This window comes from Myodes glareolus, chromosome 16 (genome assembly GCF_982192425.1).
Source record: "Myodes glareolus chromosome 16, mMyoGla1.1, whole genome shotgun sequence".
Taxonomy (NCBI): Eukaryota; Metazoa; Chordata; class Mammalia; order Rodentia; family Cricetidae; genus Myodes; species Myodes glareolus.
Window position 1 is genome coordinate 52,785,305 of NC_142041.1, and position 11,832 is coordinate 52,797,136.

The following is an 11,832-nucleotide window of genomic DNA, read 5'->3' on the forward strand; positions in this document are numbered from 1 at the left end:
AGTGTCTTAGAATTTTTTTCCTTACTGGTCTAATCTCTAGTTTTTACTGGTTGTTAGTTGTATTTAGTAAATGCTGCCTATTGATTTGATTTCTCCATTTGTGCAAACAGTAAGTTATAGAAGTTCAGTTCTAGGTAGAACATTGGGGGACACATGACCATTTTTATCTTTCTGAAGTTTATTCAAATTATGATAATTTAAGGACTAGTGCCTTAGGCTTATTATTTAAAGTTCTGATACGTAACACTGATTTTGATAAACTTATCTGAAAATGGAAGCATGCTTGCCCAATCTTGATTTGCTTCCAGAATTATTTGTATATGTTGCCCCTTTGGTAAAGCTAATATAATCCTTGAACATGACAGGAAAATAGAGAAGAGCTGACTCTATTTGTCTAGTATAAATGTTAGTATCCTCACAGTAGTAGACTGTTTAGGTGTTGAGCCTCATGAGGCCCAGTGTAACTTCTAAGCCTAACTTGAAATTAGTGGGGCCTAGTGTAACTTCCTGAGCCTAGCTCGAGTTTGGAGATGTGTCTCTGGTTACTTGACCTAGGCCTGCCTCTGCCCAGCCACCACTAATGTGGCAGAATATTATTGGCTCTTGTGTTCTTTGCTCCGCCTCAACCCATCCCAACCTTCTCAACCCCATCACAACCCTATATAAGTTCCAGCCTGATACTATTAAATGAGATCCTGCTTTGACAGACTCCAGACTCAGTGGGTGTGTTTCCCCATGTCCATTTAGGAGGGCTGGGTCTTTCACTCAGGGAAAGACAGGAGGGTCGGGCTTTGCCCCTTCCTTTTCAGAGAACCCGGCATCTAGGTAATCCTTAGTTTTTTTTAGTTGAATGAATCGCTTTTTATATCCTATATTATTTTTACTCTTATAAATTCTTATTGTCAATGGACAATTTGGTATGGGTTTTTTATGTGTGCCTGTGTATTTTTTTTTTTAATTTAACCCTTTTTTTGTGGATTCAGAGGTTCTGCCTGTGTGTATGTCTGTCTACCATGTGTGCAGTTCCTGTGGAGGCCAGAAGAGGGATAAAATCTTTTGGGACTGGAATTAAAGATGATTTGTGAGCTACCATGTGGGTGCTTAGAATTGAACCCAGGTCCTTTGGGAACCTCGCCCCCCCCCTTGCTCTTCACCACTGAGGCATCTCTCCAGCTCTAAGTTTTAGTTTTAATAGCTGGCCTATTTTTGTTTTTGTTGGCATGACAATATCTTTGGTTAACATTTTATGACATTGATCTTCCCTCCCTCCACCAGCTTGTAGTGGTTACCTTATATTCCAGTGTTGCTTAAAAACCCCAGCACTCGGGAGGCAGAGACAGGTGGATCTCTTGAGTTCGAGACCAGGCTGGTCTACAAGAGCTAGTTCCAGGCCAGGCTCTAAAACTACAGCGAAACCTTGTCTCGAAAAAACAAAAACAAAAAAAGGGAAGCTTTCAGGGAATTAATGGCCTCTCTGGTTGTTCAGATTAGTCATAGACCTTCGGGGAGATATTTCTTCCATACTTTAATTGTGAATCCATATTATTAAGCTGAAGAAAATTTCATATATAGCTTTCCACAGCTAATTGAGGATCATACGTATTGCAGGCTTTGTTGTTTTAAGTCACTGGTTCACTCTAGTTGTTTTTTAATTTTTAATTCTGCTTATGCCTTCCAAGTGTGGCATTATAGGAATGTACCTTAAACCATTTAATTTAATAAACAAATGTAAGATGTATTTTTTTAATCAAAGTCTTTTTTCTTTTTTGTTTTGAGACAGGGATTCTTTGTGTAGGCCCTGGTTATCATAGAACTCTGTAGTTCAAACTGGCATGGATCAGAGATCCACCTGCCTCTGCCTCTCAAATGCTGGGATTTGAGATATACATCACCAAAGTATTTATTTCATGGGAAGGAATTTACATGTGATTTCATTCCTCAGGAAAAATTGACTTGGCATTAAACCAAAGTTCTTGATTTTAGAGTAGTGCCCCTTCCCCCAATCTTTAGGCATATTTCTTGTCTATTTTAACCCATGAAATGAATACTAATAAAATTAGAAAGACTTCTTTTCCCCTTTCAGTTCTGAATATATGCTATTCCATGCACAGGATCTTGCTGCTGATGGATCGCAATATTTACTGTATTAGTTATCTCTGGTTACCAAATAGCATAAAACTCAGTGACTTAGCACAGTTTTTTTTTTTTTTTTCGGAGAAATCAGGGCACGGTGTTGGATGGAGTCTCAGCTTTAGATGGTTACAAAGTGTCAATCTAAGCTGGGCCTAGAGTCTCATCTGAAGATCCAATTGGTATGTGGAAGATTTGCTTTATAATCATGGCATTTTTGGCAGAATGTAGTTCAAAGCTTACTGGACCTTGTTTGGTTTTTTTTTTTTGTTTTTGTTTTTGTTTTTTTTTTTTTTTTGACAATGAGCTACTTTACCAGGCTGAAGAAGCACCTTCTTGGTAGGGTGCTTGCCCAGCATTCAGGAAACACTTCGTAAAAAAACCTTTTCTGTTAACTTCTTCATTTTTCCTGTTTCTGTAGTACACATTTAGTTTATTTGATCTTTGCCAAGCAATTATTTGTTTATATATTAGTAGACTGTTTTTCAAGTTTTGAAATATTAAAAAAATATTTACATGAGTGTAGGGTGTTTTCAGAGTGTACAGGATAACTTTAGAATCTTGGATTGTGGGCTTAGAGAGTTGCCATGTGTCCTGTAAGTGCTTTAAACCTATGAGCCATCTCATGAACCACTGAAATACTTACTTTGTAAGTGTAGATTTAGGCACTGGGACCTGTTCATATTGTGATCATATTGTGGCTGCGTAAAAAAGAGCAGGTGTGATATAATAGAAACGGAAGTTCAAACAACCTCTTTATTCAAAGCATACTCATTGCCCTTTTCCTAGTGACACTATAATCTAGAATTTGTTGTTTACTACAGGCTTGTTCTGTTTTCTTTACGTTCTCTTGTCCTTTGCTTTCTAATAGAAGAGTTAGTTTTGTAGAGGAGGATGAAAGGCTATCACACTTGCTCTGACATCTGAGTGGATAGGGTGTTAATCCACTGAAACTGTCCTTATCCTACATACTCTTTTAACACCATTTAGTGTGGTGTGCGTGCATGCATGCATGTGTGCACACATATGTGTATATTGAGTTTGTGCACATTATAATGCACATGTGCCTGTCAGAGGGCAGTTTTGTGCAGTTCTTCCACATGGATTCTGGGAGTGTTATCAGTTTGTGCAATACTTGCCTTTACCCATTGGGCCACAGCCCCATCCCCTGTTCAACCCTGGAGCATAGATTTTTCTCACATTACAAATGTTTTTTCATATAAGTTAGCAAATTTCCTGAAATATTGAGTCTATTAGCTATTTTAACTTCAGTCATGGTCCATTGTAATGTTAGTACAGACTTTTCCTACATCTTGGTATATTTTCTTTTATCCTCTGTTTCAAAACTCTGTCTGGATACCAGAGTTGCATTTTGTTAATGTTGTCTCAATTACCTCCAGTCTATTACAGTTTCTCTGTCTTGTTTCTCCTTGTATTTTTAAAGATTACTGACTGCGGGTTTTTTTGTTTGTTTGTTTTTTGTTAATGTTGTTTGAGCGTTTTGCCTACATGTATGACTGCACCATGTGTGTGCACTGGCGATAGAGTTCAGAAGAGGTTGTCAAATTACCTGGAATGTTAGTTACAGTATGATTGCTAGATGCCATGTGTATGCTGAGAATCAAATCAACCAGTGCTCTTACCATTGAGCAGTCTCTCCAGCCAGTAAGGTTTTTTTTTTTGTTTGTTTTGTTTTGTTTTGTTTTTAATGTCCCTTAATTTCAGTTTGTTTCAGACATTCATTAGATTGAAGTTATGAATTTTGCCATGGCTGTAACAGAAATGTGTTTGTTTGTCATAGATCACTTAGTATTAGTGATTTTAGTTTAGATTACTTGTTTGTGTTAGTGTCTCTTAGGTTTTCTTTTATCTATCCAGTAGTTTAAGTTTTTTACTTTTTTTGTACTTTACTGGTTTTTTTTCCCTAACTCAGATATTATTAGTGAGTAATTACTTACCCCTTTAATATACAAGCTGCTTTTCTTTTCAAATAAAAAAAAATTAGATTTTGTTGGGTAGGGGTGACCTGTGCTTTTAATCCTAACACTTGGGAGGCAAAATCAAGCAAATGTCTGAGTTTGAGGCCTATCTGGTCTACAGAGTGAGTTCTGGGACAGCCAGGATTACCCATAGAGACCTTTTCTGGGATGAAAATTAGATCTCTTAAATTAACAAAAAATATGCTTGTTAGCTGCGTTTGACGTTGAGTGTTTTGCTTTGCTTTTTTTCCAGGCACTCACTACCTCCTTCAGCTGAGAGCTTCTGTTCATTTCTTTTGCTGGGTGCTATGGTTTCTTAAATGCCTTCATGGCTCATTTGCAGATTTAGGTCTGGTTATGGAAATGATACTAATGGTGATAAGCCTTCAGGTCATTAGAAGAAAAATTGGCAATTTGTCTATGATACAAAAGAAGCTGCAGGGCCTCCTTAGGATAGTGGAAAGAAGGAGTCTTAGTCCTTTCAAAAGAATAGAAGACAGTAAATATGCGGAGGGTTTAATCTCCTCAGGCATACTTCTGGTCCTGGCCTATGGTGGTCTTTCATCTCTCCAGTGTTTTTGGCTTAGCTTGGGGTAGAGACCACTTAGACTACACGGTTGTTTTCCTCAAAGACTCAGGAGCTTTCCTGTATCAGTGTCTCTGCTTACTGGATGTATTTTGCTATTGATGGAAAATGGGAGAAGGATTTTTTCCTATATTATTTTTTAAAGTGACAGCCATTAAAATAAAAATTAAATTTTCTGGAATCACTTTGGATTATAACATAAAAAAGTGTCTAATGACTTTTTGCATAAATAATCCTTTCCTAAGTGCACTAAATGGTGATCCTTTGTATGTAAATCATATTTCCTTCAACTTTCTTTAGCACATGTAATTGTGATGCCAGTTGTGTGCTAAGTTCTCATTTTATAACAATTGTGTGGTAAATTTTCATTTTATAACAAGTCGATGAGATCATTGGCAGTCTATCATTTCTGAGTTTCATCTTCTGATCTGTAGCTGGTAGCCTACAAAAACCTTCTTGTAAATGTATACTTTGACTATTTTGGTAGTGTAAATGTAAGTTTTTGTTCTCTCTTTCTCTCTCATTCTCTTTTTGTCTCTTGCTCTTTCATGTGATGTGTATGTGTAGTCATGAGTAGGTGTGTGTATGCTTATCAGTTTGAGACAGAGTCTCAGGTTGTTATAGTGCAAGTGCTATCCTAGCCTCCAGGAATTCTCATGTGGTTTACTGATGTATATTTCCTGGCCATCTTTTTGTGCATACAGGGATAAAAACTCAGGTCCTCATGTCTGAGAGGCAAACACTTTACCCATTGTGTCATCTCTCAGCTTTATTACTGTTTTGAATGAAATGGATTATATATTTTTGGGGAGACAAGTTTTCTTGGTGGACATTTACTATGCACTGGTAATTTCCAATTGTATTCCCATGCTGAATGGTCCTTTTTGTATCCAGGAGCGTCTATCTCAATATCTATTTGAAGTCCTCATTTGAAAACATTTTAAATCTAATATACTCCCTATTTCTTTGCTTGCCCCTTACTTTTTCTCTATCTTTTAGATGGCAGGGTACTATGTTGTTTCTCTTTTTAAAAAATCATGTAGATATAATTGTTGTTTTCCTGTGTATGAAGAATTGGGGAGGGAAACATGCATTTCACAACATGCTTGTGGAGGTTAGGGGGACAACTTAGAAATTGATTCTCCTTAACTTATGTGGGTTCTGTGGATCAGATTCAAATCTTCTCATTCCAAGTTCCTTTCTTCACTGAGAAGTCTTGCCAGTTTAATACTTCACTTCTTTACTTTTAATCTAGTCCATCAGTTAGTCTTGAGACTACACTTTAAATATTGGTTCAGTGTTTCTCACTGACTCTGCCTTTTTAAAAGTTGTTCATTTTGTCTTAACCTTCTCAACTTACTGGCATTTTTAGTTCTTTTATTTCAATTTAATGATTGTTTAATTATTTGTTTGTTAGACAAGATTTCCTATTTATTTCTGTCTCACTTAGAGCTCATGATCCTTCTGCCTCAGCCCCTCAGGTGCAGGGATTGTGTGTGGTGTGCCACCAAGACTGGCTTTATTTCAGATTTCAAACCAGTCATTCACTGTTAGGAAAAATTAACTTTTTATTTTTGTTTTATTGTGTTGGGTAATGAACACATTATATCGTAGCTTTCAATGGTTTTTGAAATTCTACTCATGTAAATTTTTAGTTCTTTGTTGGGCTATAATTAACATTTTATTCATAGAAAAATGTTCCAACAACAGTATTTTTTGAAGAGTTTGAGAGGTGTAAGAAATTTCAGGTGTGATGTGAATGTGTTTCGCCTTGTCCATTTTGCTTCTGAAATTGATGCTCGAAAATAGAGTGTGTATATAGAACTGATTCTCTCTGGGTTGTTTTTTTGAGAGAGGGTTTCTCTGGCTTTGGAGCCTCTCCTGGAACTAGCACTTGTAGACCAGGCTGGCCTTGAACTCACAGAGATCCTCCTGCCTCCCAAGTCCTGGGATTAAAGGTGTGCCCCACCACCGGCAGGCAGAACTGATTCTTTGGGCCAGCAAAATGGCTCAATAGGTGAAGGTGCTCAAGTGGGATGAGCTGATTTGAACTCTGGAACCTACAAGGTGGAAGGAGGAAAGCGATTCCACAAGTTGACTGACCCCCTTCTCTCCCCCCCCTCCCCCAGCAAAGGTTTTTACAAAGTAAGGAAAACAACTCTGAACTCACCTGGCATTATCAGTCTTTTATTCTGGGTTCTGGGCTGCCATGGGGTCATCACCTTGGTGTCCCAGTTAGAATACACAGCCTAAATTCAGGTTTTTTTGTGGTTTCTATGTTTAACTTTTGATGTACTTGTCTGTTTTACTAAGAAACATGTTATATTCTCCTATCATGAATTTACTATTTCTTGTAATTCTATTTAGTGTAAAGTTGTGTTTAGTATAGTTAGAGCTTTTGGAAACTCGAATGTACTGTTTATACCATTTAAATGTCTATCTGTAGCAGTAGCCTTTTTTTCAGATTATTGAATATTTTGTCTGACATTGTTTGTTCTATGTTGTAATATGTTTCTGCTGTTTTTAAACTTTTCCTTGTCCGTGTATTTTGGATTTATTTTTCATAAATATGTAATATGAGATTTAAAAATTCTTTAGTTTTCATTTTCATGGATCAATGTACATTTATGGTGATTCATGTTATAAAAATGTAAGCATATTTATGTTCACCCTCTTTTCTAATCTATGATTTTTAAGTCTTCTCATCTATTAGATTAGTGGGAATATTTTCTTTTATACTTTTATTATCTCGTTTTCTGTCCCCTGAATTGAAAGTTACGCTTTATAAAGAGAAATGAGTTAAGTATGCAATCTGTGTATTTTGGTGATACTTTAAAAGTATCACGGGAGCTGGAGAAAAGGCCCAGGGTTAAGAGCACTGGCTGCTCTTCCAGAGGTCCTGAGTTCAATTCCCAGCAACCACATGGTGGCTCACAACCATCTATAATGAGATCTGGTACCCTTTTCTGGCCTGCAGACATTTATGCAGGTAGAACACTGTATGCATAATAAATTCTTTTTCAAAAAGTTTATTACACTTCAAACTGAAGCATTCTATTTCTTTTTACAAAGTACATTATTCTCATTGTAACTGATTGCCTGTCATCATACTTTCCTGTCCAATGTGGTCTTATGTAGTCACCCCTTCCCCTCTCCCTCTCATTCCTGTTCCCCCTTTTTTCTCCCCCTAGAATAGCAAACAACCCCCATTGGGAGATAGTCTTGGGCCTTCTTTATTCTTGATGTGAAAGTTATAGTGTACGGAATGTGAGAATAAATGGTGGACATGTTTTAATCAAACTCATTTCAGAATTGTAGCGAACTCTTAATGTACCTTTAGTCGAATGCAATGTTGTCTCCATCTCAGTCAATAAAAAGTTTTTAAATTGATACACCACACTATTTAAACATCATTGGAAGGACTAAAAAAAAACACATAATATTCTCATCTTAAATCTTTGTAGGAAATTAGGGAAGTAAAGAGGATATAAACTATCTTGAAATAGACTTGTTTTTGGAGTTCTTTATTTAAAAGTTTGTAATAATCATCTCACTGTGATACATAGAGATAATAATTAGTAATTGAAGAACTGTGTTTAGAGATGATTTGCAGTATATGTTCCTTTAGTTAAAAATCACTGCATAGTGATTGTCTTATGTCATAATATCTTTTTTTTTTTTTTCTTTCAGGAGAGAACTAGAAACAAGCAATAACCACTGTGTGGAGATGTCCTGTTAAACGACAACACTAATGATGCAGACTCTGGAAATGCCTAAGAAGTCATAGAAGACTAAGTTAGCAAAGCTTTCTTTCTGCTTAAGGTGACATCTTTGAACACTTTAACACGAGATTGACTCTTCTTGTAATGGTTTTCATCAACGCATCTGCCCTTATACTCTCACCAAACACACTTGAGAACTGTAATTTCATCAAGCACTTTCTGTCCTGAAGCTTTGACCAGTACCTGCTGTCTTTTGTAATTATGCATCCTAGCTAAGGCACAGAAGACTGAATGAATGCAAGGATTCATTAACTCTTTGAATTTGTTAAGTACTAACAGTTAACCATTAGAAGTGGTTCAATGATGTAAGAGTCTCACTGCTTCAACCTTTTCTTTGTTGTAGTTTTTAAATTGTCAATTTTTAGCTATTTGACAGATTAAAAGCAAAATAATCATGCCATATTTAGTCCTGGAGTTGAAGTCTGAATGTTTATGTGAAAAATTATTGTAGTAAACTTTTAATATGGCAAAGCAACCTTATGCTCTATTTTAGCCAAAAGAAACATAATCTAAAATTATATTAGAATATTTCCCTTGTCTTCAAACTATTTGGTGTAACAGAATATTGATATGCAGCTTGGTGGACTTCACCAATTAATGCACACCCCCTCCCCAATTATATGTACACTGAGAATGTGTATTGGTTTGAGGGATTAATTATTTTGTTTCTACCACTTAATGAATCTCAACATTTTGAGTAAATGTACCTCAGTCTAATCAGACTTTTTATGACCTTTATAACTATATTTAAAACCCTTCAATCCTGTTTCTGGGTGTTTGCGAGCGGATTGCTATCATGAATTAAAAATTTATTACTCTAGGTACTCAACTAGCTAAATAAACATAGTTCTTGTTTAGCAAGCATATACTGTTCCTCAATTCTTCTTCAGCTTTTGCAGTGTCCTGGCATCCTTAAAGTACTTTGAAAATATGGCCTTGATCCATGAATTAAATCAGTATCTAAGTGAATGTGTTGATGTTTTATTGATCAGATCTATATAAGTGGGAATACAGCATATAACTGGTTATTCTTATAATTACCTTTTTAGCGTCCTATTTTTTTCATTAATTACATAACATTAATTTTGTATCTTGAAACAAATTGATTTTGTATAATTCAATGTGTTGTGCATCTGTATTGAGTGATTTGATGGCATAAGGTTATGAAAATAATGTCCTGCCCCTTATCTTACTGTTTTGAAAGGAGACAGCTATGTAGAATGATACGGTAAAGGTGAAAATAGCAATACAGTAGATTTGAATACCTTGATGTTTGCATTACTCCATTTATGTTTACATCGTGTTTAGAGATTTTCATTTGCTCTCGTCTTTGCTCACTTCAACTCGAAAGCCTCGTGATGGATATTTCTTTGAAACTTTGATTTATATAATTTTTGTACAATGTTTTAGAATGTACAAATATTGTATTTTCTATTAGAATACAGTATTTGTAGATAACCGTAGCTACTTCACAGTTACTTGGTAGTCCCAGTGTAGTTATGTCAGTGTTCACTGAAGGGAACATCAAAATGTTAATGGTATATTAAAGAATGAGAACTTCATAAAGGAAAATTGCACCTATTTTACCTTTTTGAGACTAAGCCATGAAATCTTGTAACATGTCTCTTAACTATTTATAATGAAAATTGGCATTTGGGTATAGCCAGCACAGCAATGTTCTGTATCCCTAAGATTGTATAGGTAGGACATTTCAAAGATGACGCCTGTCATTCTGGAGCTCCTACTAGAGAAAACTGTAAAAGGGTGACCTTGTCGGAAGGAGCTGAGTCCTCCCCCTGAGGTTCTCTTTTTCTTGGTGCTTTATTAGCAACTCTGGATATTTTTATAAAACTAGTTACATTATAAACTAATTCAGTCTTGTTTAATTTACATTAGGTTTTATGTAAGGAATGTCATCGAAATACCCAACGAGCAGGCTGATTGCAGTAGACGCAGACAGGGCCAGTGTAGCTGAGTCTGTTCGTGGTGAGAAGAACATCCCAGTGCCTTTAACCTGAATTTCTAATCTTAAGTGAAATGGGTGCAGCATTCCTTTGGGAAAAAAGCTTCCACGTGGTAATTTTGTGTTTTTCTCACCTAAGTATTCCCCAAAGCACCAACCTTCTCTTCCTTCTTGGTCAGTCAGTATATTACAAAATTATTTTTCCATAAAATGAAATCATTACAGGTTGTCTCTAGAGTACAACCAGAGGAATGTTTCTTAACTGCGGGGACCAAAAGGGAGAGAGCCTGGGCTCTACAAGGGTAGATTTATAATAAAATGTTTCAATAATCTTAAATTAAGACATTATTGGTCCCGTGATTTCTTGCTTAATATTTTTCCAATTTGTCATTTGAATGATTCTATTAAAGTTATCTTATGTGGGTATCTTATTTTTAAAGGTATTATAGTTTGTATATTTAACAGTAAGGGGGAAAGTGTAACCAAAATTAGTATTCTCTCACTATACATATTGGTACTTGAAAATTCCTTTAAAAACAAACAAAAAACTCAGCCTTTTAGTGCTTAATTCCTCATTTTAACATGTGATCTTTTAATTGAAAAGCTGTGTTATTTTTGAGTACTATGCATGAGGGTTAAGCTGATGTTCAAACAGTTTGCAATAAAAAAATCCAATCAGCTTAAGTCATTCAATCATTTCAAGTGCATTCTGCATCCTTTAAAAGTAAGTTTGTGAGATTTTAAGAGAATTGTGTTTTCATTAAGTTTTGCATATCTTTTGTTATGCCATGTAAATTCTCTTTTCATATGATTAAAGGAAGGGTATGATGAAATGATTAGTTCATTTACATTCACTTGTAGCAGTTATCAATGAGAATTTGAATTTTGTCGTGTTTGGGTTTGTTCATTCCTGTGAATGATGGTACAGTAGGTGAGATTTTTTTTTTTTTGTTATGGTACTGAACTCACCATTTGGTCCTCTTTAATCTTTGAGGGTTTCAATAAAAATTGTTCACTCATATCTGTGTTCTTTCCTTTTTATCTATCTTTATAAATATGTCTTGCTTGCTAGAATTATTTTTTTTTTCCTATTGTGGTTTTCCTGATTGGCAAGTGTATACTCGTTTTTATTGGTCATTTAAATTAAGTGAATTAAAGACAGGAAACATCCCTTTACCTCATGTAAGCAAACTGTTGACTTACATGTTCTTAATACTTAACGATAGAAAAGAGGAAGAGAGGGGCCCCTCCCCTTTTAAATTTAATAGGAAAGTAATGACAACCGTCTAAAAACCTATCTTATCCTTGGTCCCAAGGGATTCTTTTCTAACAATTTTTACATTATCTTTCAGAATTAAGGAATTTATGTGGCTGGTCATCGTAATTCTGAAT

The 11,832-nt window shown here is 35.6% G+C and overlaps 1 protein-coding gene across 4 annotated transcripts in view; it reads left to right on the forward strand.

The window, feature by feature from the left end:
• The window catches only part of Ythdf3 (YTH N6-methyladenosine RNA binding protein F3), a 33,765-nt gene extending 22,306 nt beyond the window's left edge, over nucleotides 1-11,459 (forward strand). For 3 of the 4 annotated variants that reach the window (XM_087897220.1, XM_087897221.1, XM_085677295.2), the window contains 2 exons: nucleotides 2,225-2,312; nucleotides 8,386-11,459. In XM_087897220.1, coding sequence (XP_087753346.1) covers nucleotides 2,225-2,278 — 54 coding nt within the window. In that variant the 3' untranslated portion in view covers nucleotides 2,279-2,312; nucleotides 8,386-11,459. The remainder of the gene's footprint in view (nucleotides 1-2,224; nucleotides 2,313-8,385) is intronic. The other variant, XM_087897222.1, reaches the window with a different exon arrangement.
• Nucleotides 11,460-11,832: the final 373 nt, after the last annotated feature.